This window comes from Pinus tabuliformis, chromosome 5_1, assembly GCF_031772625.1.
Source record: "Pinus tabuliformis cultivar Carrire ecotype Pingquan chromosome 5_1, CPIR1, whole genome shotgun sequence".
Lineage (NCBI taxonomy): Eukaryota > Viridiplantae > Streptophyta > Pinopsida > Pinales > Pinaceae > Pinus > Pinus tabuliformis.
This window is the reverse complement of record NC_142305.1, coordinates 239561826-239589674: the sequence shown is the minus strand read 5'-3', so window position 1 is coordinate 239589674 and position 27849 is coordinate 239561826. Positions and strand designations below refer to the sequence as shown.

General features: G+C 38.6%; 1 protein-coding gene across 8 annotated transcripts in view; it reads right to left on the bottom strand.

The window, feature by feature from the left end:
* Positions 1–2382: 2382 nt before the first annotated feature.
* The window catches only part of LOC149164296 (glutathione hydrolase 3-like), a 50927-nt gene continuing 25460 nt past the window's right edge, over positions 2383–27849 (bottom strand). For all 8 annotated transcript variants that reach the window (XM_089432019.1, XM_089432024.1, XM_089432021.1 and 5 more), the window contains 6 exons: positions 8951–9303; positions 5139–5657; positions 4656–4891; positions 4255–4519; positions 2967–3104; positions 2383–2841 (listed from right to left, as the gene is read on the bottom strand). In XM_089432019.1, the coding sequence (XP_089288145.1) occupies positions 2587–2841; positions 2967–3104; positions 4255–4519; positions 4656–4891; positions 5139–5657; positions 8951–9303 (1766 nt within the window). In that variant the 3' untranslated portion in view covers positions 2383–2586. The remainder of the gene's footprint in view (positions 2842–2966; positions 3105–4254; positions 4520–4655; positions 4892–5138; positions 5658–8950; positions 9304–27849) is intronic.

Below are 27849 nucleotides of genomic sequence, written 5' to 3'. Positions count from 1 at the left end.
GCTTGTCTCTTTTTGAAGGGATCTCCAAAGGTTCATTTATTCCACTCCTTGCTTCCATCTTTAGTTTTTTTGAGTTCTATTAATACATATACATCCTTGTTCCTAGATGGAATGGTAAGAAAACCATCATTTCTATATGTTAGTTTTTTAATTATGGTGAGATGTCCACATTATTTCAAAAGTGAGTTTAATGTGAATTCCATTTGTGTGAATGTGGAAAATAATTGTTTAATGAGTATACCCTACACTAGTGAAGGAGAAGGACTTTATTATTGTGTAGTCTTTAAACAATGATTTGTAACCTTCATATTATTAAGTGATTTCTTCCATTTAAAGAATCTATTGTTAGGTATAGGGTTTAGTAATTTTAAATTATCATCTTTGTTTGTTAAACTAAATTTAATTGTCTTTCCAATGTTTTTTCTCACATATTGAGTGTTGTCTTGAAATCACTTCATATTATCCATGTGCTTGAGTCAATACAATTTTGACAATACCTTTTAAAGTCTACCTTTTAATTTACCTCTAATGAAAATAAGAGAATTTATTTTTTCTATCTTTAATGAAAAATAAGAGAATATATTTTTTCTACCTTTATCACTTCACTACTATTTCATCACAACTTTCCTTTAGATTTTATTCTCTATTTAAAATTGCATGGTTATGTTATCATTAAATCATTATTATTTTGTCATTACTTTTTAATATGATATAAAAAGTTATTATTATTTATTTATTTATAATTATTTTAACATTAATTTATCTTTTTCATTCACACTACTTTTAACACCACTTTTATATTAATTATATTAATGATAAAGTTTCTTTTTAAATTTCAACCACTTTCTTTATAATGTTTAATTTTGTAAACTAAACTCACTTCTTTTTTTTCCTTGGGCATTTACAACTTTGTTTTTAATAATAACACTTTTCTAAATCCTATTGTTTGTATTTTCCTTTTAAATGAACTTGGTTACAACCATATCTTATTTAAGCATTTTAACTTCTAAAATGACTTTTTAACTTGAAAGGAGTAGTCCAAAATGCAATCTGCAATTTCATGTCAAAATCAAATATATGTATAATATAATAATTATTTGTAATTAAAAGTTATATATTGTAGTAATACAATAGTTTATAAATTTTAGTTCAGGTTCTCATTTAGGGAGTAGTTTTATAAAGTAAAAATGTTATGCAATCTGCAATTTCACGTCAAAATCAAATATATATGTATAATATAATAATTATTTGTAGTTAAAAGTTATATATTTTAGTAATACAATAGTTTATAAATTTTAGTTTAGGTTCTCATTTAGGGAGTAGTTTTATAACTTAAAAATGTTATAAGTATCTATTTTGATATAAAATTTTAGTAAGTGAAAATGTAATCTGCAATTTCATGTCAAAATTAAATATATATGTATAATATAATAATTATTTGTAATTAAAAATGATATAGTTTAGTAATACAATAGTTTATAAATATTAGTATCAAAGTATAATATGATAATTAATTGTAATTAAAAGGTATATATTTTAATAATTTATAAATTTTACATTATATTTTCATTTAAGAAACCGTTTTATAAGATAGAAATGCTAATTCTATTTAAATATAAAATTTAGTGAATTTAATAATTAAAAATATTTATTTAATTTTTTAATCATTGATTCAACATTTAAACAAACATGAAAATCAACTAATTTAATTAAAAGAATGTAATAAAAATCTCCAAGCAAAATTATTGTTTCTTTTAATATAAAGATAATTAGAATAGATTTAAGTACAATTAAAAAATAATAATTAAAACCATAAAAATTAAATAATTTAATTTTGTACTCTTCTATTTTTCAAAACTCTCTTAAACGAAATCTTAGAAAATCAAATGCTGAAAAAGGTTCATGTACTTTCATTTATAACATCAATCCTATCCTATAGTGCAATTTTTATATTAACTTCTTTTATAAGTAAATATATTTTATATTTAATAATTTAAATCTATATTAAGAAAATATATATATATTATGTGTATATATATATATATATATTCTTATTCTCTCACATCATTTAAACGAGTTTTCCATCCCGTTCGGCATGGATCCAACGCATTTCAACTAGTTTTCCATCGCATTCTGGGTAGATTAACTTCATGGTAAACGAGTTTTCCATCCCATTCTGCATGGATTCCACGCATTTCAACTAGTTTTCCATCGCATTCTGGGTAGATTAACTTCATGGTAGAAAGTACTCCACCTATTAGAGTAGTATATTATCTTCGACTATTAATATTATGCCCAGATGTACAGATCCTTTCTAAGTAGAGGAGGCTTCTCAGGGGTTTTGCTTTGGGTGAAAGGAAGCCATATAAGCCCTTGCGAATGGAAAAATAATGAATCATCTGTAACTGTGCATTAAATTGTCCAATAATAGACGAGGCGATCTCAACCAAGACTCTCCAAGGCTTTGGTCCAATGCAATAGTTGTTATATGTTAAATTATCTATGATACAGGTGTTGTTTGTATAGCCTGCGTTCTGTATCCCAGGCAGCAACAGTACAGAATAAAATAATAGGTAACTCAAGCATCTAGAACCCAGCTGGAATTCCATCTTTCCTGGGGTCACTTACAGCTGTCAGTTTCCCATAAAAGACTTGATTATCTGACTCCACCTTTATAGGGTTATTCAAGTTCTGCACAACAAGCTGAGATATGGCACCTGATGAGTGTGCTTCTAACCAGTGGCCTCTTTGGCTCAAGCCCAACTTTGACTCTCTTGAAAGTTCAATGTGCTCTCCATCCAAAACCGTCCAATTTTCATACGTTACAATGTTTGGGATCAACTGCCATGATAACACCGCCCAACCATGATGTTTAGTTAGACCACGCAAGATCATTTACAGGATTACTCCAAAATGTACTTGTAAAGGCAACTGAAAAAAAAAATTTAAGGTTAAGAGAAAAATACCCTATGGTATACTCTTGGAGCTGTTACAGCAACTAGCGGATCCATCTCATTTATGAAATGGTTCAGGAAAACTTGAACAACTGCAGGGATTATTTTTAGTCCGCCACTGCCACCAAGCACCCCTGCTAATTGCCCACCCTGTTTGCAAACCATAAGGGCTCATTAATGTTAATTGAATAATATGTAAAACATCAAGTTCTTGCTAAAGTGTCTATGAATAACACCTATTTACAAATACGTTGAAAATGAGTTTTCTCCATTTCCAGAAGATGACAATCCAAGTTTTCGAATTGTTGGCGCTTTTATAAATAATGTGTTGGCACAGATTTGTGTGTATTTTTGTGTATACTCAAATCTCATCAGAAAATGAAAATGAAAATTTGCGTGCTATAATGTCGCAACTCTACCTATACCTAATCGGGAAGGTCTGGTAAGCTTAATGCATTAAAATTACCGGTTGAGTAACCAATCCTTTGGATTTTTGCAGATTTAGGTCCTCCTGCCCAGAAGCTGCAACCCAAAGAAATTACGTACAACTCAAGAATCAAAAGTGTGTATGGATTAGTCCCTTTAGAATTTTGAAGGACAACCCGAAAGTAGTATTTAAGCACTCGGGGAATTTTTTAGCATATACTGAGCAGAGAGAACTAATTATCATTATCAACGCTGGATACTGGAAAACCTAGAATGTTCGAGTAATTAAGTTATGCTCAAAACCACGTAGATTTGCCTTGATAGTGTATGCCTGTACTTATTTTCCGGTAGTGTTCAGCTGGGAAATTTAATAATATTAATAAATTTAGTGTCGTTTTCCATCCCCTGCTTCCTTTCTGATATTTCAACATTACAAAATTCGTGTCATTCATCTTTAGCATTGCACCACCAGGCATGCATTGGATTTAAGATTGCTGAAATTCATAAAATTGTTGCCCTAGTGAAATTGAAATGATCTGATAGCATAGCCGACCAGCGGAAATGAAAGGGACTTCAAGAAACATTGACTATGGAACAGGAATGGATGTTCTTCAGCTCTGAGTAAGGCAAATAAAAAATTTCCTCTAATATGGGAACTGACTGACATAAGGAAGTTTTAAAAAAAATCAAAGTTGGAAACACATTGTGACTTAATATTTGCTCCTTATGTGCCCATTTTGCATACAATTTTGCAATCAGATTCAAATAAGTCTATGTCATCCATAATTCTATCAAATTCATGTGAATTGTATGCTCAAGCAAGCTAACATGTCTTTGAAACAATGAAACTATAGAGTATGATAACAAAGTGTACCTTCAGAACTATAGTAGGAGACATTGAAGATAATGGTCGCTTATTAGGTCTGATGAAATTTGCTGGAGCGGGAGGAAGCATGTCTGGAGAGGTCTCTGTAGGTGTGGAGAAGTCATCCATTTCATTATTCAGTACAATGCCCGTAGAAGGGGAGAGCATAAGGGCTCCAAAAGCGTAATTCACTGTGGTCGTCATGGACACTGCATTGCGCTCACTATCAACAATGCAAAAATGACTGGTACCATGGTCTCTAAGTTGGTTCCATCTGCAAAGAAAACACAGATCTTTAGCAAAACTGAAATGATTTCGTTGAATTGAACCGATAGAACTACTAAAGTTTCTCCACTGTAATGTTTAAACAATCTACAGCAATCACTAATACTTCGAGATCGAGTTCTTACTTGTATCCATAGTACTCTGATGGAAAAGTCACATTGTCATATATTTTATTTTTAAGTTTGACAGCAAACTCTGGAGAAAGCATATCAGACAACGAATCTGTGATGTTAACAAATTTTGGGTCACCAAGATTCATTCTCGCAGCGAACATATGTTTGAAGGCCTCGACTGTACGGTGTAAGCCCAATGTGCCCTTTGCTGCATTAGGTGTTCCATAGCTTCCAAGAATGTTGAGAACCTGTCATAAACAGAAATGGATTTTTTATATGTTCTTTAAATAAACCAACTAGTGTGACAAGGAAATCTAGTTAGACTGGTGCAGCTTGGCATGGACACACTAGACGTGCAGAAGTAACACACTATGAGTTCATTGGTGTTGATTGATTCCTTAAATGCAGGTGTTGTAGGCACTAAACAAAAGAACTGTGCAACTGTGTAAGTAGGTACTACTGATATATTAGGGGCATGTGGAAGTCGGTGCTTACTAAAATTAGCCCTGCAGCTCCAGAAGAGGGAGGTGGCATTCCAAGAATTGTATATCCCATGACCTCTGCTGAAATAGGATCTGTGACTTCCACTCTATAGTTCTGCAAATCCTCAAAAGAAAGGATTCCCCCGACTGCTTGTACATCTTCTACTAGTTTCTTTCCAATTGTACCATTGTAAAAGACACTTGGTCCAAAATCAGAAATGGCTTGCAATGTCTCTGCCAACTTCTTGTTGTAGCAAGTATCACCAACATTTAGGAGTTTCCCATTGACTGTAAAAACTCCCCTCAGACCTTTGTCAGCCATAATAGCATTTTTATTGCTTTTAATGTTTGAGGCAAGATAAGGAGAAATGACAAAACCCTCGGCTGCCAATTTAATCACCGGCTGGACAAGTTTCTTCCAAGGCAGTTTTCCATGTTGTTGCCATGCTAGATGGAGCCCTGCAAGCTCACCTGGTACTCCTATGGATAGAGGGCCAATCTTTTTGGCTGCAGGATTTTTGGCATACATGTCCTAAGTAAAAGGGAAAATAAAATAGTTAAGTATGGTAAAACTATGACGATAAAAATGTGTTTTATAAAGAAAGAAGCGCTGACCAAATTATTGAAACGGCAAAGAAGTATTGGACACTCAAAAGTACCGGTAAATAATATAAAAACGCATAAACAAATTTTGCGCGATTAGATAATTCGCTGAATGTATGATTTTCCAACGATGTGGAAATAGCAGAATACAATAGATATTTTAACAAAAGTAGAAAGTGGCAGGAAGACAGTTTAAGGATTCATCTTGAAATCTATTATCCCTTTTTCCTTTAGGATTTTTAGTTCGTGAAAATTTTCAACTGTAGGCTCAGCACTTATTAGGTGCCTCACATTCTACCGAGCTACTTCAAAGAATACAATCAATGTTTAAATCAGAGGAGAACTTTTCAAGTGTATTATTCTTTGTTGGCAAGGCTATTAGATGCTATGTATTTCCCTTGGGCAGACCATTCTCTTTCTCTGATATACACATTGATTTCACCTTATGTCTTCAAACAGTTACCAACTCCTACAAGATATTGAACCAGACTATTCTTTCTCCATTTCAAAAGTAACTGTAACTAGCTGTCAAGAGGAAAATTGATGATAGAGGAGAAAGAAAGAACAAACAATATATTACACGTAGAAACTTGGAAGTAAATGGGATAAATGTCAGAACAAACACTGTAACATACAAGCATAAAGATCCGTGAGAAATGTTATTCCCGGGGTTGAAGGATCTGGCTACCCTTAACACCAGTTTATCTTCTGACTGGAATTTTAGTTCAGAACATTAAAAATCATTTATACTTGAGATTCTAGATTATCATAAAGTGAGCTTCTGAGGAAGTAATTTTATCCATCCATTGTGAAGATATTAGAAGTCGAAGATTTCCTTGTGATAAGCAACTGGATGTTGACCAGATTTCCTGCTGTGTAAGTTACATGGAGTAAGTTACACTTCCCCAACAAATGTACTTGGAAAAATATATTATGATTGATAAAGAGAATGAAATAAGTGACAGAGAATTCAATCATGCAAGAACTCCTTGACGAACTTAATCAGCACGTCTAGAGGTCAATAGGATTCTAAAATGGTTGAAGCGAACTTCTGAAGAAACTAGCCTAACATCAGTCTTGCATAATGGGTTGGAGCTCTGAAATGGCACACACTTTCTCCATTCTTTCCCTCATCATCCTATTTCATCTTCCATATTCATAGACCTTTTAGGAGCCGGATACATTAATAATGAACAGATGATTTCTGATATCTCTTCTACTCAGCAACTCTTTGTATAATTTGATGACTGAAATCTGCTTTTTATCAAATTCTGGACTTAAGTCAAAACACTGATGTAAGTCAGAATGTTGTATTTGGAACATAGCTTTGTTTTAATGTTTAATGCATATTTGCAAAATGGGCATTGAAACTAATGCAGATATATTAGCACGAATAAAGGAATTGCAGAGTAAAAGGTTTAGTATCTAGTTGTCATGTATCCTTTATTAAACCCCCTATTTATTTCCAGAGTTGCAGTCTCCTTCACTTGGATATAGATACTATGCTTCTTATATGGATTGTTTCCATGTCTCATTTATTCTTCCAAAGCATTCATCAAAAATGTTTCTGGTACTAATTTATCTGAGTCATTATTATCTGCAAATGGTATTGACACAATTGAGAACTTCAATATCAGGCCTTAATTCTTCTGTTACTGTTGATTATCACATTGCCAGTGTCAGAAAATATCAAAGATTCAAGACGAATATCTATAACCTTGTACAGGATACTTTAGTCTGGAAATATGAAACCTGACTGTTTTACACATGATTTGGCGCCGGTAGGCAAGTCTTGTAAGAAATTGAGGTATATAAATATTAAATATATATGCTTCCATACTGGCACTAATAAACTCCAAAAAACAAATTGCCATTGAAGTCAGACACCTGGCTGTTTTCTCATACACGGAGCTAATGCAATCATATATTGAAAATAGAATATTGAAAGAAAACTGACACGTAAAAGCTCCTAACTATGGAAATTGTGATGATTTGGAGTAGTATCGGATGTGCTCTAGCCACGAAAATTGGTGGAGAGGCTAAAGTACATGAGATCTCCAAGACCCAGAAATGGTTTGGGCAGAATCTAACCAGTTTGGAAGATATTAAAATAATTAATATTTTTAATGGAGTCCCTAAATTTAGACTTAGGGAAAATAAAATATTAATGTGAATTAATATAAAACTGAGTTAGAATGGTCCAAAAGTCATGCATCAAGCCAGATCTAATCTTAGTCGTTGATTAGGGACTTAATCTTGCCCGTTGATGCACCAATGAGAAAAGTATAAGAAGAGGCTTGAAGGTCAGGTGGAGAACAAACTGAGGGAGACCAGTCAGTTTGATTTCTGGAAAGGGTTAGCTGAGAAATTTGAACTAGTGGTCTGGAAAGCAGCAGGAGGTAGCAAGTACGGAGCAAAGAGTCAGAATCAGCAACAGAAGACTAGCACAGAGGTAGGAGAGGCAGACGCTGAGGCAGCGAGAGACTGCGCAGTCACTAGAGGGCCTGCGTGGGTGACGCAAAGAGGCCTAGGGATGACACAGTCAAACAGGGGTTGACGCAGAGTGTCTGGAAGCTACGCAGAGGTTAGCCAGGCTGATGCTGGCACTGGGAGAACCACTGGAGAATTTTTTTTTTCTCTGTTGGGTAAGCTAGTTTGGCACCCAATTGTACTGAAGAATTGCTGAATAATAAAATCCTCCCTTGCTACACCGGTTTTCCCACATTGGGTTTTTCCAAGGACTGTTGTCCAAAATATCTGTGTCGATGTGTTGATTCTTGTGCATGTGTTTGTTTCTGTATTATGGTGTGATATCTACAGCATAATTTATTTTAATGTTTATTGAAGGAATTTCATAAATAACTTATTGAAAAAAGTAGGCAAAGTAAATCAGATGTTGCAGTGACAGAATTTTCACAAATTAAAATCCACAAAATACGTTTAGACTACAAAAATATAAGCTAACACCGAATTGCTTGGGGCATCTAAGGACTAGGAAAGCAAACTGACTCCTGCATATATTGTTCTAATTTTCAATACCTATTAGAACTATATCTATGTTTCTTTATGAAACAGTTTTTTCCTTTTCGAGGTCTATATCACTTTGAAATTTGTAAATTTAATAACTGCACTTCATAAAAGTGATTTCAATTTCCAAGCACTTTTTGAGGATATAAGAATTTGAAATTTCAGATACTAGTGTAAGTATGCTCTCAAGAAGACCTCAGAAGCAGCTTGAGGTGCAGTCTCCCTCATGTTGAAGGCTTGAGCTTGCCCATTTGAAGATCTTAATAGCATGAAGGCACCTCCACCAAGGCCACTTGATGATGGATTCACTAAACCAAGGCACAAGGAGGTTGCTACAGCAACATCCACTGCATGCCCCCCTTCTCTGAGCATGTCTATCCCAATATCAGAGCAGCGTTCATCATCTGCAGCAACAACTCCATGTTCTGCTTCTATAATGTCACCATTGTCTTTTTGAAACCGACCACCTGTCTCAAGTGATGCTCTGCTATTATCGAATTTGGAAAGTGCAAAAATACAAGCAAGAGCAATCACTGTGGCTAGAAGCACTGCAAAAAAATTAAGAAAGTGTTAGCACCTTAAAATCAATGAGTCTTACTAAAGCATCAGAAAGATTAATCTTAAGGAATGGAACATTGAAGACCACCCATATGACATACACTTAAACAACATGCACAGATTATAATGATTAAGTTAATAAAAATCTTTGTAATCCTTAGCATCCTTGAGGTCAAGAAATCAATTTTCAAAAAAAAAAAAGGTTTCCTTTCTGTATGTAATATAATTGTTTCCTTGTAACCCTGAGACACTAATTGGAACAAGAACATGATATTAGTGGGGCATTTTCATGCCCGTCAATGAAACAAAGAAAAAAGTTTGATAGACCACATTAAGTTGTGAAGGGATTGCTTCATAGTGTATTTAAAACTATTACATCTGTGAACTGTAGGTGGAATGGCTGACCATGCCAGGAGAAGTTATGTTAACTGTTAGGATAAAATAACCCTATCAGAAAGCACATGGTAATAGACTACCCAGATAGGGAAAATAATAAAGATACTGTTTAGTGAAGGACACTGCATCATCAAAGACATCAGGGACAGCTATCATAATCAGAAAATTAGCAGACCATCAATGGGGCTACAAAGCATATACAGATAAAGAGAAATAACCTTTGACAAACGAAGCACAAGCAGATGAGAAGGTAAGGGATTGTCAAAAGAGAAATCCAGAAGTTCAAAAAATCCCTCTAAATGTCATGAAAGGGCAGAAATATATTGTGGCTGAGAAATAAAAAGACAAAGAAACACTCCTATGTGTAAAATTTGACTATTAATATGAGCTAAAGGTATGAGAATATCAACAATTATGCATCCATTGGAGAAATGCAAAGTAATCAGCAACAAGCTAAAACAATCTTGCATGAGTTAACGATCTCAAACAGACTCAAAAATATGGAAAAGGGATGCAAATAAAACATTTGCAATTAATGTCAACCCGGTGAAGTAAAAATAGAACAAAAACACTTTCAAGTTTCAACCGTCGTGGACCAATGTTCTTCATTTCATTGGGAGCTAAGCATATCTATCATAGGGGATTGTATACAAAAGAAGCCCCGTGATTTGAGAAGATCTATCTTACAAGATATTCAAGGGATACCCAAACAAAAAATAGTGAAAAATCAATTCCTTTTCTCCAAGAAGAAATATATTCCAAGTTGTGCAGAAATGGATATTACTAATGGCCTGCATAATGATCTCCCAATCGAGGTTGCAGGAAATCTTTGGAAGAAAAAGTTGGATTATAAGCATGTAGCCTTCAAATGCAGAGCATGCTTCAAGTATGGTCACTTGGTGGCTGGATGCCTTTTGCCTCAAAATCTAGTAGGCCTTGTGAGAGGCCTCACAAGGCAAGATCCATACCAAGATGCAACAATGAGGTGGATTGCCATCGTCACCTAAGCAGTCCACATCCTACTCTTTATTGGAATTTCACCACACAAGAGGCTTCCTAGTTTCTCACCTAAAGGATATTATAAATCAATAAGATCAATGTGATAGATGTGATAGATGTGAAAGACTAAGCAAGGTACTTACTACTTATTCAGTGGATTAGGGCAAAATTCTTTATGTAAAATGAACAACCTACCACAACCAAGCCTTTAAAAGATGCTAGATAACCTAAGGTTTCAAGGTGTAGCTTGCAAAAGAGTATCTAGGCATACAAGCAATAAGAAAAGGTTTGCTTAATGATAGAATCAACAAAAGGAGATGGAAAAACCTTCAAATAAGCCCTAAGTTGAAGCCTTGTATAAGATTAGGGTTTGACTAGGGCATAAATTGCCTAGGGTTGATGATGTCAGCCCTACTATGGCAAATTTCACCACAAAAAAGGCTAGATTTTGAGTCTAGGAGGTCAATCAAAGTGAGATCAAGCCAAAGAAGCTCCAAAGTTTTCCTTCCACAAGCCCTAGTTGAATTCGGCCCTTGCCCTAGCCCTAGTGGCTTGCCTTAAAGGGCATAGGAAAATAGAAAAGGAAGAAAACAATAAAAAAATGTATGAGTTTTGACCACCACAAGGATCCTAGTGCCTTTCCCTACTTTGGTGATGGAGTCTTACAGGCTAAATTTAAGAGATATCAAATTTATGCATGGAGTAAAGGGGAAAAGTTAAAACCCTACTTTTCACTTACAAACCCTAACTATCTTTTTATGAGGGGAGAAATTAACTAGAAGAAAGCTCACTATGAGGTCTCCTTGTTGAGAAATCAATGCTTATAGGAATTAGGGTTTGATTCCTCTTTCTTGATAATTACTTGTGAATTATGTTGTCTTCTCTTTCTTCTTAATTAGTTTATATTTCATCGAGATTAGTTTATATTTCATCAAGCAATTACCAATTATATGTATGTGAAGATCACGAGAACAAGAGACACAAGGCGTAGGCGCTTAGTCAGGGCAAAACCCCTATAAGGGGAAAACCCAGTCAAGAAATCTTCCTTCAGCACATTCAAATCAAGATGAGACACTTCCAAACTTCTTAGATATACACAAAGACCTCCTCCAACCACCAAGTCAACCCTTCCTCCTAGTAGATATCCTTTGCTCAGCCTTCCAAGTGTCAGCTCTTCAAAGTGTAGCTTCAAATCAGAATTTTGGCCCCCAGCTTCAGATTTTCGGCCCCCGACTTTAGAACTTCGGCCCTGCAACAGAGACAAAATTTTGACCCCAACTTCAGTCCAAAACCTTCACACGTGTGAGAGAAAGGTAGCCCAAAAACTCATTTTTCCTTCTTCCAACTTCTCTCCTCCTTCTTCTGCAACTTCGCACTCTTTTTCTGCTACTGCTTCTTAGAGATCGAACTTGAGATGATGTCCCCCAAATGAAGTCGAGTTGCTCAATATATAGGCTTCTTGTGAGGTCAAATTGTCCTAACCTAGACAAACTTGATGAGGGAAGGGCCAACTTGGTGTGGAGGTGACAAATGACCATTTTGACTCAAAAATAAATCTTTTTACATGGAACAAAAGCCCAAGAAGGGTCTAATAAATATGACAATGACTTTAATGACTCAATACAAAACCTAGAAGCCTTCAATGGAGGCTTTGACCTATAAAATGATGACCCAAGCATGAAACCCATGCTTTAATAAGTCATTTTCTTTAATAATAAAATTTCTTTTGAGAAGTACAATTATGAAGACCAATACTAGTTACATTCTTCGACACTCCCTCTTTACTAGGGAGGTATTCATAATTTCATACATATATAAGTACATGGAAGATTTCAAAATGATATGAACTACGAAAAGTTCTAACACACTCAGTGTCGCATACTAGATACCTAACTAGGGTAATCTATCTGAGTAGGACTAAGATGGACTCAAGCTTTCAGCCACTCTAGGTACCATCAGGCTTACTTGCTAACCACCAACCCAGGGATCTAGGTGTGTATCCAAGGTCGGAGCTCCATGACCAACGCCACCCTCCCTCTTCGAGACCTAGACATCAACACATAGGCTGGTCAGATGTCCTCCCAAGCATCTTGCCATTAGATGCTTCATCTCTTCCAATAAACTAAATCAGATATATCCATTTGTCCAAGCATGCTTCCAAAGTGTTCAATCTTTTTATGGAGAAATTTTAACTGTAAAACACAACCCCAATCAATAATAAACTTTCAAATATATATACAAGTAAACAAAAACCTTCGAGGTCCTCAATCATCCTATTGCCACTTATATCAAGTTATTCACATTCAACTATTCAGAAGCTTTTCTTCTTTCATTTCTTTAGCACTAAGACATCCTCAATACATTGCAAATCTATTTTTAGTACTTTCATTCTTTCTTCAAAGTGTTTATCATGACTATCATAGTATGCTCTCCCTCTCAAATGGGGAGATGTACTCTTTCTTCTAACCACGCTCCCGCTTAACTTTGGCAGATGAACAAATGGCTTCATTCCTCCTTACGACATCAAGGTCATCTTGATCATCATAACTTCATTCATCATGCTTACCAATATTAGCAAGTCATCTTTCCTTATGAACATCTTCAACAACTTTGAAGATTATGTACCTACAAAACTTTAATAGCAAGTACAACCAAAAACAAATATATAGAAGCATGAAGTTAACTATACTGAAATCATATCAATACAATGGAAGCATCAAAACATTCAAACGTTAGACATCAAATACCGAAACCTAATTAGGTTCATAATCAACAAAGGTTACATGCTAGGGTTTTTCATAAATCCTAGACTCCATTTTTTGAGTCACAAAGCCTTAAATATCAAGCCAAATAATAATCCAATCACAGTACTATATATCTAAGGATTTAACAATATACTTTATGACAGTCTCTACTAGGGTTTGTTCCAAACCCTATATTTTCATCATCAAAACTAAAACATATCAATAATATCATCAAGTACTAGAATATTAACCTTTACTAGGGTTTTGTTACAAACCCTAGAATTCACAAACTAAAACATAAGCATACTCGCATATACATATCTTAGGGTTTCATGATCATGTACTAGCATATCACAACAATATCTACTAGGTAAACCCAAGACAATTATCAATACATCAAAGTTAGATATACGACAAATTTGACCAAACTAGGGTTTCGAACAGACAGACGAATATACACCTAGGGTTTCATTCCTAGGAACTTACTATAAGTATTACAAGGCTTTTGCTTATAAACCCTAATTTACCAAACCCTAAAGATCTAGGGTTTCATTATATAACCTAGACATTAACAAAAAACCCTAAAGAACTAGGGTTTTTACCATGACATTATCAAAACCCTAAACTTCAAGAGAATAGGATTTTAGACATTATCAATAACCCCTAAGTAAACTAGGGTTTCATAATCAATATTGACATACCCTTAGCAACAAGAGGCTAGGGTTTTACAGTGAACCTTAAGGGTTAGGGTTTCACGAGAATAGTATAACGAGGGTAGATTCAATCTAATGATTAATCACCCTTATAATCTTTAAGATTCAAAATTCTAGACATAACGATGTCAATGATGTAAAGAAAATTAAAAGAGAATGAACATACCTTTTCTATAAAGAGAACCTTGTAACAGTTGTTGTAATTCGTGACATACATTGAGTTGTTCTTTAACAAACCTTGTTGTACATCAATTCTTGAAGGGATTCCTTTGCAACAAAACTTCTTTCATGATTCAAGTCTTTCCTTTGAAGTCCCCTTCACAACCTTTGTGTATGTTGCAACCTTTCCTACTAAGGAAAATATAAAGAAAAGGTCATTAGTATATAATACAAACAAATCTCAATATGAGGAGGAAACCAAACATAAAAAGACAAAACAAGGAACAAGATACTTATCTCTTGATCAAGTATCATATTCTCTAATGGTTCTATTCTTACTTTCTGTAACTCCATTCTGCTTGAGGTTGTAGGGAACAATGAGCTCCCTCTTAATACATGTTTCATTATAATATGCAAGCAACTCCTTTGAAGTGTATTCCTCTCCATTGTCGGATCTCAAAGTCTTTCATCTTTCTTTGGGTTAAGGTATCAACTTCGGATCTAAATTCCTTAAACTTTTCAAATACTTCGTACTTTGTCTTGAGAAGAAGAGCCATGTCTTTCTAGAGTAGTCATTAATCAAGGTCACATAATAGAGATGGCCTCCAAGAGCTTTGTTAGAGAATGGCCCACACACATTGGAATGAATGAGATATAAGATTTTCTTAGACCATGTATCACTGCTTGTAAAAAGTTTCCTTGTATTCTTTCTTAAAGCATATCCCTTGCATACTCCTTCATGATCTCCCTTAATGTTGGGGATGCCCTTTACCATTTTACTAAGAGAGGGTATTATCTTATAATGAATATGCCCATATATTCTATGCCATAGTTCGATAGGATTGATCTTCACCAACTAGGGCTTGAGGAGATGGTGTCTGATCCAGGTGGATATTGGTGACCACCTACCTATTCCACTTGGACCCCCACCATTGTTTCTTTTCAGTGTCCTTAATTGTAGCCCAACTTACTATTTTTGGCAATTTTTCGGGTCGTAAACTTCCAGAGTCGTTGAGGGACCAAAAGACGTTTTTAGGGAAAACAGAGAGACCGAAAAATCCCAACTCAGTTTACTCCTCCTCGAGATCTTCGAGATGAGGTATTATGATAGCCAAATGGAGATCATATGCCAAAGTTACGACCTCGGGAAGTTGATGTACCAATTTACCCAAACGACGCCCATAGTTTTTCCGCTTCATCTCCTAGGGTTAGGTTTTTGGATGTTTAGAGATTTCCATTGTTTCTCAATAATAAATAGGCCTTTGAGCCTCATTGTAACAGTTTGGAGGCATGTAGCCACCACATCTCTTCTCAGAAATAAGCTACCATCGCTCGAGCTAGTTTATTTTTATTTCTGTATTTCAGTTCTTTGATATTAATGAAATGAAGTTTTATTTCTGCTACATCTCTATGTATATGGTATTTCTATATTTTGTTGCGTTCCTACATAAGTCTGCATCAATGGTATCAGAGCGGTATGTTCTTTCTCTATTTTTCTTTGCATGTCCCCAACAAGGTCAAGGTATAAGGAGTTAGGGCTTGATCTGGTTGAACATTTGCAAGACCAGCCTCACAAAACCCGATGACCTCCCATGGCGGAAGAAAAGAAAGACGAGGGGGCAGGAGATCCTTTCAAAATACTGCTCGAGGAAGCCCTCGAGCGACAGAGGAACGCGATGATGGATAACTTTTCCCAGATCCTTCGACGACTACCAACAGGCAACACATCTTCATCCAGAAACCACTTTGGAGGCGCCACTCCTTTTAAGGTACAAGTTAACTTTGACATTCCCATATTTGAGGGCTAGATAGATGCAAACGCCTTACATAAATTACTAAATCTGTTGGAAGGATATTTTTCAATTCATGACTTTTCCAATCAAGAAAAGGTTACTTTTGCACTTCTCAACGCTGCCCCACACGTCAAGAACTGGTGGAAAACCTACTATGAACAAAAGAACGAGAGGGAATCCTCACTGTTTTCAGTTGCACCCACTTGGAATTCTTTCCGAGACGCCATCAAGGAACAATATTACCCTGTCGGGAGCTATGAAGATAAATACTTAAAGTGGACCACGCTACGATAGGGAAGGGACCAAGATGTGCCGGAGTTTACAAATGTTTTCCATATCCTTCGCACGAAGCTGGGTATCAAGGATTCTAAGCGGCATTTGGTACAAGTACCGCAACTGTCTACACAAGTACATCTAAGAAGAGATGGAGTTCCCAGACATCTCCTCGCTTGGCACAGCATACCAATACACCGTCAAGATTGAGCAGAAGTTTAAACAGAAGAAGCGAGACTTTGGATCTGCAAATCCAAAGCAAAGAAAAGGCGCCCCCAAACCACAGAGCAAAGGACAAAGCCAAGGCGAGGCGACCCAGGACAACCTGCCGAAGCTGCAGGAAAATAACAACACCACAAAGACAAAGAAGGAAATGGGAAAATGGTGCAAGTTCCATAAGAGCTCCATTCACAACACAAGTGAGCGTCGAGCCAAGCAGTCACTGGTGGCCGAGTTGAAGACTTCCGAATGAGACGCATGTTCCAACTCTAAGTCGGAAACCGACAAGGGGAATGACAAAGGGAAGAAAATCATTGATGCAGAGGCCAGTGCCACCATGGCCACCACTAAGATCCAAAATAATGAGCCTGAAGATCCAGAGGAGGGGGAACGCCTCTTCCACTCACAAATGTGGGTGAAGGGTTCTCCGTTGTAGTTCACTGTCAAGAGCGGGAGCCAAAAGAACCTCATTTCAGCAGAGGTCGTGAAGCGGCTGAGCCTATCGGCTATAGCACATCCGTAGTTGTACACCATTAGGTGGCTTCACCAAGGACGAGATCTCTGCGTCAGCCAGCAGTGTCGCCTTCCCCACAACATCAAGCCCTTCACGGATGAGGTACTATGTGATGTTGCTACTCTTGAAGTTCGTGATGTATTATTAGGACAGCCATACTTTTGGAAGCAACATGTTGTATATGAGTCTAGACCTCGCTCTGTGATTATTACTTTGGATGATAAGTTGTACAAGATACCGGAGATAGCCTCACCTACCGCCATCTCTTTGATCACTGCAAAGCAATGCAGTAAGATCATTTCCCAAACCAGGAAATTTGTTTTCCTTATGATTCGCCCTCAGGGAAAGAAGAAGGTTGTGGCCACGACTTCCAGACAGGGCTCCTCTGCACAACAACAGCAGATGGACAAGGTTGTGGAGGAGTACAGGGACATTTTCGCCTCACCTACAAGGGTACCTCTGCATTGTCAGGTCAAGCACTCCATCGATCTGACCCCGGGCGCGTCGCTACCCAATGGACCGATCTATCGACGCTCTGTTCTAGAGAACGATGAGATCAAGAGGCAGATTCAAGAGCTGTTGCAGAAAGGGCACATCAGGCCAAGATCATCACCCTGTGGGAGCCCGATTGTATTGGTACAGAAGAAGGACAGGACCTGGAGACTCTGTATTGACTATCGGGTGCTGAACAAGATCACTGTCCGGAATAGGTACCCAATCCCACAGATTGATGACCTTCTGGACCAGCTCAAGGGGGCCAAATATTTCAGCAATATTGACTTGAAGTCCGGTTATCACTAGGTGCCTATCGAACCCTTCGATGTGTGGAAGACTGCCTTCAAATCCAAGGAGGGCCTTTTCAAATGATTGGTCATGCCTTTCAGGTTGACGAATGCCCCCGCAACCTTCATGATATTGATGGACGACATCTTGCAACCCTTCACCAATGCATTCGTGGTGGTGTATTTAGATGACATCTTGATCTTCAGCCAGAGTTGGGAAGAGCACCTCCACCATATTCGACAAGTCCTTCAAACCCTGCGACAACACAAGTTGTGTGCCAATTTGGAGAAATACACTTTTGGCATGACCCAGGTTCAATATCTGGGGTACACCATTGATGAGTAGGGTGTGCATGTGGACCCAGCCAAGATACAAGTCATTCAAGATTGGCCAACCCCAACCACTCTAACAGAGGTCCGCAGCATTTTGGGTCTTACCAATCTCTATCGCAGGTTCGTGTTGGGGTTCTCTCATATCACTTGGCCTTTAAGTCAAGTCACCAAGGGCGGAGTGAAAGCAAAGTTCTTTTGGTCCGAATCCCAACAGAAGGCATTTGCTGAGTTGAAGCATCGTCTCTGCTCTGCACTAGTGCTCACATTACCAGACCTGCAACAACCATTTGAGATCGAGATAGATGCCTCCGACTATGTTATTGGTGCAGTTCTTACTCAGCAGGGGCATCCAGTGGCATATCACAGTGAGAAACTTTCAGACACAGTTCGAAAGTATCCCACCTATGACAAAGAGATGTATTCCATTGTGTAGGCCTACCGACAATGGAAGCATTACATTCTGGGGAAGGAAACGGTCATCCACACAGACCACCGAACCCTACAGTTCATACAAACACAAGGGAAGTTGCAGAACGATCGCCATCATAAATAGTCCACATACCTACAACAGTTCCATTTGAACATTAAGTACAAGAAGGGCAACGCCAACAATGTTGCAGACTGCCTCAGCTGATCACCAGTCATGACGCTGACCACTGTCCTCTACTCTTGTGGGCATGAGACTGTGGGGTGGCCGCATCTTTACAAGAGCGATCCAAAATTCTGCAGCTCGTACCATACACTCCTAGAAGGTAAGCAAGTTCCAAATTTTCACCTCCTGATGCACTGCTATGCGACTTGGGACACATTTGCGTTCCTTCAGGAGAGCATGCCAAGATGATTTGGGAGGCACACTACAGTCGAGTTGCTAGACATTTCGGGGTAGAGAAAATAGTGGCAGTGCTGCAGAAGTATTTTTATTGGCCGAACCTTCGATGGGATGTTGGGAAGTACATCAAATCCTGCACTTCCTGCACCATTGCCAAACCGACCATCAAGAAGCAAGGCCTATATACTCCTCTGCCTACTCCTAGTCGACCTTGGGAATCCATCTCCATGGATTACATGTTGGGCCTTCCTTCTACTAAGCATGGCAACAACTGCATTTTTGTGGTCGTCGACAGATTCTCTAATATGGCCATTATGGCAGCCTGTAAGAAGAGTATCACAGTAGAAGCCATTGCTAAGCTCTTCCTTGAACGAATGTAGGTATATTTTGGGATCCCACATTCCATTATCTCAGATCGGGACAACAGATTGTTAAGTACATTTTCGTCAAGTCTCTGGTTGATATTGGATACGAATCTCACTAAGTCCACGACTTTCCACCCCCAAACTGATGGCCAAACAAAGGTCGTCAACAGGATGATCGTACACATTTTGCGTATGTACAACTCGAAGCATCCACGCACATGGGATGAAAGCCTCCCCTATGTCCAACACAGCTACAATAGAGCTCTCCATAGCTCAACTAGCCACAACCCCTTTCAGGTGGGGTTGGGATTCCAACCACTATGTCCCATTGATGTGGCCATACCATTTGCAGCTACTCAGGTAGATTCGGCTCATGTCCAATCCGAAGCTGACAGGGCTAACAGGTTCATTGAGCGCATTCAGCACATCCGCCAGTAGGTCCATGACATATTGGACAGAGCCAATGCTAAGTACAAGTAGCGTCATGATCAGCATCGAGTGCCACACAAGTTCCAGGTGGGCGACAAAGTTTGGTTACATTTGCATAAGGAGCGCCTTGTTGGGCCCCACCGCAAGATTCGCCCACTCCGATATGGGCCTTACACCATCACTAAGGTTGTATGGGACAATGCTTTCGAGCTCAGCATTCCACCATTCCTTGGCTTGCACCCAGTGTTCAATGTGGACCGCCTTCGACCATACTTTCCACCATTACTGGACACATCAAACATTGCAGAACAACTCACACCAACAGAGTTAAACCCAGACTACATGGAACAGGCCACAACTGATCGGATCATGGACACGCAGATCAAGAACACTCGCCAACAGAATATCCAACTATATCGGGTTGTCAAAGTTGGCCAACTCCTGCACCAAGGCAAGTGGCTCACCAGGGACCAAGTTCAGCAGAATTTTCCCCATCTCATGGAGGCACTCAACGCAATGTGGACCATTTCTTCCTTAGGGGGGAGGACTGATCCAGGTGGATATTGGTGGCCATCCACCTATTCCACTTGGACCCCCACCGTTGTTTCTTTTCAGTTTCCTGAATTGTAGCTCAACATAATATTTTTGGCAGTTTTTCAGTCCTAAACTTCCAGAGTCATTTTGAGGGACCCAAAGACGTTTTTAGGGAAAAAAGAGAGACTAGAAAAGTCCTAAACTAGTTTACTTGTTTTTTTTCGGCCTCCTCTTCAAGATCTTCGAAACAAGGTATTATGGTAGCCAAACAGAGATCGTATGCCAAAGTTACGATCCTGGGAAGTTGATGTATCAATTTACCCAAACGGGGCCCACAATTTTGGCGCTTCATCTCCTAGGGTTAGGTTTTTGGATGTTTAGGGTTTTCCATTGTTTCTCAATAATAAATAGGCCTTTGAGCCTCATTGTAACACAGTTCAGAGACATGTAGCTGCCACATCTCTTCTCAGAGATAAGCTACCATCGCCCGAGCTAGTTTATTTTTATTTCTATATGTAAGCATATTTCAGTTCTTTGATATTAATGAAATGAAGTTTTATTTTTGCTGCATCTTTGTGTATATGGGTATTTTTGTATTTTGTTGCGTTCCAGAATAAGTTCGGATCATTGTAACTCTATATAGTCTTCCTTTACGAACTCCAATAATATTTGTTTTTTCAGTACTTGAATCTTTTCCCAAGCCAAAACTTTACCATCTACAAAAGCAACCCTATCTCCTTTATCTTCTAAACAACAAATTGAAAGTAAATTCTTTTTGAAACCTGGGACATAGAGTATGTTGTTGAGATGTAGCTTTGCTCCATTTTTCAACTTCAATGATGTAGATCCAAGGCCCTTAACTGCATAATTGTTGTTGCCTCCTAGCTCCACTGCATGTGATGATGGTTCCCTTGATACAGTATGAAGTTGTCTACTTTCTCCTATCATATGTCTTGCAGCTCCACTATCAATGACCAATGTGTTGACATCACCAAGTGTTCTTGTATGTGCAACCAAGAATCCTTCCTTCTTGACTCTCCTAGATAGATTGTAGAAGATCCTTTCAATTCAGCTTCCTGCAATTCTTATGATGTTGAGTCCTATCTTCAAGTAACTTTCCATAGAGGGAGTAACCTTCTTTTCCAAGATTGCTTTTCCTTTCTTCAAGTAATAGCCAACAAAGTGATTGTTGATTTCTGGTAGCATCAGATGTACTCTAAGTCTCAAATTTTGCAGGGAGGCTTGGGCACATGTATTCCAAAGAACCCAAAAAGTGTGAAATTTTCTAACACGAAATTCTACTGCAGTAACTGATTTATTTCTCCTACTTATCTTCCACAATAAGTTATTTACAAAACCCTTTAATAAACACTAAAATAAATTCTACTGCGTTTATCACATAATAGCATACAGAAAATAATAGTGATATACAAGCACAAGAATCAATCACATCAACACAGTTATTTTTGGATAATTGCCCCCTGAAAAACCCAATGTGGGAAAATCGGTGCAGCAGATGAGGGTTTGTTTATTAATCTTCAGCAACAATCTCTTTACAAGGAACGGTTCTACAGAATATTGAGACAATTCTGAGAGAAACACCTGAGACAATTTTCTTTCTCTACCTGGAGAAGTTCTGACACCCCAGAGACCCTCTGTCCTGCTCTACGTCACTATGCGTGGCGACAGCGTCTCCAGCTGCGTTGTCTCTCTGATCTTCCCTCTGCATAGTCTATAGGATGCTCTAGGTCACCTCTTCCTCAGTCTCTCACTGATGCTGATACCCCCCTCTTCGTTCACCCTGCAACTCTCCCTCTGAAATCGAACTTCTTCTCCTTGAGAATCGATTTCCCTTGGGTTACTGAGTATTTTCCTGGTGTGTCTCCAAATGACTCTCAAGTCTTCTCTTATGCTTTTCCTGTTGATGAATCAATGACCGAGATTAAGTCCCTAATCAATGGCTAAAAAATTAAAACAGACTTGATCCTCGTCTCTTAGAAGCTTCTCACCCATATCTTTATTAATACCCATTAATATTTTTATTTTCCTAAGTTTAGACTTAGGAACCTCATTAAAAATATTAATTATTTTAATAACACATCATCCGGGCGGAATTTCTCCAAATGATTTTTGGGTCTTTGAGATCTCATGTATTCTAGCCCCTCCACAAAATTTTGGAGCTAGATCACTTCCAATGCTACCCAAAATCAACACTCCCTCTTAGTGAGGAATGTGCTCTAGTAATGCTTCCCAATATAAACATCACATTGATCCACGGCATCGGTCCTCTGCGTTGTTGATGCTGGGCCTGTTGCCCCTCATCTACTGCGCTACTGCAACCTGTACTGCTACCCATGACACTGCAACTATCACTGCCACATCTGTACTGTAGCTCCCTCTGAATATGCTGCATCATGTTTCCCATAGCACTGCCACTGCTAACTGTTGCACTACAACTCCCTATACTATCTGCTTCTGCTACTGAAACGTATTCTTAACCATCCCCATCTTCTCCCTGAAATTAAAAAACTTTGTTCTTCCTAGAGCCTTAGTGAGAACGTTTGCTACCTATTCTCATGTCGAGGTGTACCTCAAATGTAACGCCCCTCATTGGACATAGCCTCTGATAAAATGACACCTGATGTCAATGTGCTTCGACCAATCAAGGAAAATTGGATTCTCAAAGAGCTTGATGCAACTCTGATTATCACACAAAATATTGGTCACTTCCATCCTTCTCCTGAATAGATTCACAAGCAATTTCCTAAGCCATATGGCTTCACATGAAGCTGTGCTAGCTGCCATATATTCAGCTTCAGCTGAGCTCAGAGCTACGGATTTCTGTTTCCTACTACACCAGTAGGTCATTCCCAATCCAATGTTGAAACAATACCCAGTGGTACTTTTCTGATCTACTGAACTTCCAGCCCAATCTGCATCAGTGAACCCACTCAACCTGATGTCATTGCCTTGGGTGTACATTATTCCATGCTCGACTGTTCCTCGTATATATCTGAGAACATGCTTGGCTGCTGCCCAATGCGCCCTCTTTGGTTTCACCATGAACTGACTAAGGGTGTTGACAGCGTAACAAATGTCTGGCTTGGTATTGACCAGATACATCAGGGACCCTATGAGCTGCATGTACAAGGTGGGATCGATTTCTTTATCTTCGGATGCATCAATCTTCTTCCAGTTGGTAATCATTGGAGTAGTCATAGGTCTACAGTCTTGCATTCTGAACCTTTCCAAAATCTTTGTAGTGTATCTCCCTTGTCCAAGGAAAATCCCACCTTTCTGCTACCAAACTTCCAACCCCAGGAAATAATGCATCCATCCCAAATCCTTCATGTAGAATTTTGTAGCTAGATTTTCCTTGCAATCTTTGATGAGCCTGTCAGGAAAAGATAATCCACATATAACACCAGGATTAGAGGCTCATTCTCTACAACCAGATAGTAGAGGTTAGGATCTGCGTCACTCTTGACGAATCCCATCTTCTGCAAGTAACCATCAATTCGACCGTACCATGCTCTAGGCGCCTATTTAAGCCCATACAAGGCTTTCTTCAACCTGCATACATGAGATTTCTTCTCATGTGTCTCAAAACCCTCTGGTTGTTCAATGTATACTTCTTCTTCTATCACCCCGTTCAAGAACGCAGTCTTGACATCCATCTGGTGAATCTCCCACCCCATCTGTGCTACAAGGGATATCACGGATCTAATAGAAGTATACCTGGCTACTGGGGCAAAGGTTTCTTCGTAGTCTATCCCTTCCTTCTGAGCATACCCCTTAGCCACAAACCTGGCTTTGTATTTTTCCACACTGCCATCTGCAGCGTATTTGACTTTGTAGATCCATCTCGAACCTACAATTGACTTGTCCTAAGGCCTAGGTACCACTTCCTAGACATCATTGATCATTATGGAACTGTATTCCTCCACCATAGCATCTACCCATACTTGATGCTGAACGACCTCCTGAAAACTAGAGGGTTCTCCAACCTGAGCCACCAAGGCTTGGTATCTGTCAGGTTGTCTACACTCCCTTTTCTCGTTCCTGGGCGCACCAACGAAATCCTCTGCATCTCGTAGTATCTGTCGAAGTTCCTGGCTCGTTCTTCTACTGGTAGTGGGTATATCTATCTGCTCCTCCTCTTCCTGAGACTTCATCTGTTGTGATACCTTTGGATTTTTGTGTTTAGGAGAAATATTAGTGCTGGTTTCTGTTGGTCGAAGTAGCTGGACCAATGGATCATCCCTTGACTGCTCCTCGAAAGGCATTTCTCAGATTTCCTGAAAGCTCTGTCCTCCATGAACTTTACATCCCGTCAAATTATGATCTTCCTATTCCCCGGAAGATAGACTCTATATGCCTTAGTATTCTTGCTATATCCCACAAGATATCCTTTTTTTGCAGTTTGATCCAATTTCATCCTCTTTTCTTCGGTATATGGCAGTATGCCAAACTCCCGAATATCCTGAAATGACTCACCTCGGGCTTCTTATCGGTGAAGACACTCTCCGGAGTGATCTTACCTAATACCCTGTGAGGAGTCCTGTTTTGGACATAAACTGTCATGTTGCATGCTTCTGCCCAAAGGAATTTGGGCATATCCTGATCATACAATGTCACCCTGACAACTTCAACAATAATCCTGTTCTTCCTTTCGGCTACTCCATTCTGCTCCGGATTATAGGGAGTTGTCCATTCTCTTTTGATGCCTTCCCTTGCGCAAAAATCAGTGAAGTCCTTGTCAATGTATTCCCCACCATTGTCTAAGTGCAACACTTTTATCTGCTTTCCTGTCAGATTCTCAACTAGAGCCTTGAACTCTTTGAATCGACCAAAAACCTCATTCTTGGATTTTAGAAAGTAGATCCAAGTCTTTCTGGAATGGTCATCAATGAAGGTGACAAAGTATTTGGCACCACTAGGAGATTTTGTGGAGGTCCATAGATATCTAAGTGTATCAATCCCAGAGCACTCTTAGCTCTATTGTTACTCCTAGAATAAGCCGCTTTGGCATACTTGCCTAGTGTGCACCCTCTGCATACATCATCTCGTTTGGTACTTAACTCTGGAACTCCTATGACGGTTCTTCCAAGAATTCTTAGAGCCCCATGGTGTAAGTGTCCCATACTCTTGTCCCATAGTTCATTCAAATTGTTTTCTCCATTGCTCCCTATCAGTGCCATTGGAGATTATAGCTATAACTTATATTGCCTGTTACTTCTGACTCCAATTTGAGCCTTATTTTTCCAACTCGGGTGTTTGACATATACCTTCTTGCCAATGAAGAAAACATCATAGCCCTTGTTTTGTAGCTAAGATACAGAGAGTAAGTTCATCCCCAACCCTGGCACATGCAGCACATTGGTTGCTCGAATCTGATCCCCTGCTTCTGTTCGAAAGACCACAGTACCTCTTCCTACGGGGGTACATTTTGACTTGTTTCCCATGGTGATTTGGAAGTTCATTTGTTCTTCCAGATAATTCGAAAAACATTGTCATATTCCTGTCATGTGTGCAGAAGCTTCACTATCAATATACCAAAACTCAGAGGAGGCAGAACTTGCTAAGCAAGCAACTTCTTCTTCCAGTCTGGAAGCTAACATAGAATAATCGTGATCCATGTTCTTCGTGCTTTCTTCTTTCCTAGAGAACTGCATAGTCCTTCTAAGTTGCTACCCCGGCATTATGCTCCTGACTCATAGAAAATTCTCTAATCTTGTTGCCCGATCTTAGCTTTGATACCATGTGAAAATTTCTAACACGAAATTCTACTGCAGTAACTGATTTATTTCTCCTACTTATCTTCCACAATAAGTTATTTACAAAACCCTTTAATAAACACTAAAATAAATTATACTGCAGTTATCACATAATAGCATAGTTATCATAATATCGAGAAATATAATAGTGATATACAAGCACAAGATATCAATCACATCATACCGATATTATATCGGACAATGAAAATAATAGTGATATACAAGCACAAGAATCAATCACATCAACACAGTTATTTTTGGACAATTGCCCCTTGAAAAACCCAATGTGGGAAAATCGGTGCAGCAGATGAGGGTTTGTTTATTAATCTTCAGCAACAATCTCTTTACAAGGAACGATTCTACAGAATATTGAGACACTTCTGAGAGAAACACCTAAGACAACTTTCCTTCTCTACCTAGAGAAGTTCTGACACCCCAGAGACCCTCTATCCTGCTCTGTGTCACTTCTGCATCGCTCTATGTGAGGATTGCGTCTCTAGCTGCGTTGTCTCTCTGATCTTCCCTCTACGTTGTCTCTAGGATGCTCTGCATCACCTCTTCCTCAGTATCTGACTGATGTTGATGCCCCCCTCTTCCTTCACCCTGCAACTCTCCCTCTGAAATCGAACTTCTTCTCCTTGAGAATCAATTTCCCTCGGGTTATTGAGTATTTGCCTAGTGTATCTCCAAATGACTATCGAGAATTATAGTCCCTAATGACAAGACTATGAATCGACAGACGAGATTAAGTCCCTAATCAATGGCTAAGATTAAAACAAACTTTATCCTCGTCTCTTAGAAACTTCTCACCCATATCTTTATTAATACCCATTAATATTTTTATTTTCCTAAGTTTAGACTTAGGAACCGCATTAAAAACATTAATTATTTTGATAACTCATCATCCGGGTGAAATTTCTCCAAACGATTTCTGGCTCTTGGAGATATCATTTATTCTAGCCCCTCCACAAATTTTTGGACCTAGATCACATCCGATGCTACCCAAAATCAACAGAAATGGTTTTGGAAAATTCCACCTGGACACAGTTTTATTAAAATAATTGATTTTTTTAATGGGTCCCTAAGTCTAAACTTAAGAAATTAAAATAATTATTGGGTATTGATCTAACTGTGGATTTAACTTCTAGAAGAAGACGAGGGTCAAGAAGAAATAATCTTAGCCATTGATTAGCTTCTAATCTGGGTCGTTGAATGTCAACGAGAAGATTATTTAAGGAGTCTTGTGGGTCATTTGGAAGACACACAGAGAGTTGATCAATCGGAACGAATTGCTGAGCTAGAGAGCAGTGCAGTGATTTTGTGGTGATCACATAGAGAGGAGCAGAGATAGTTTTGGCTAGAGGATCTTCTCCGAAGCTAAGAATTCGCAGCAAAGAGACAGAGAAAGACGCAGAGGAGGCAGTGCAGGGTTACGCAAAGCTAGGAAGGGCTCACGCAGAGCAGCGCAGTGCCCAGTGAGGGTGACGCAAAGCTAGGAAGGGCTCACGCATGGCAGCGCAGTGCCTTCCAAGAAGAAGTCCAGGATTTTGTTGCGGGTTTGACGTTCTGAGTTGGGAGGGCTAAAGTCGAAGCTCATGAGAGAAAATCAATCCAACAGAGAGGTGACGTAGTGCCTCAAAGGCAGTGACGCAGGCCCACGTAGTGACTGCATAGGGG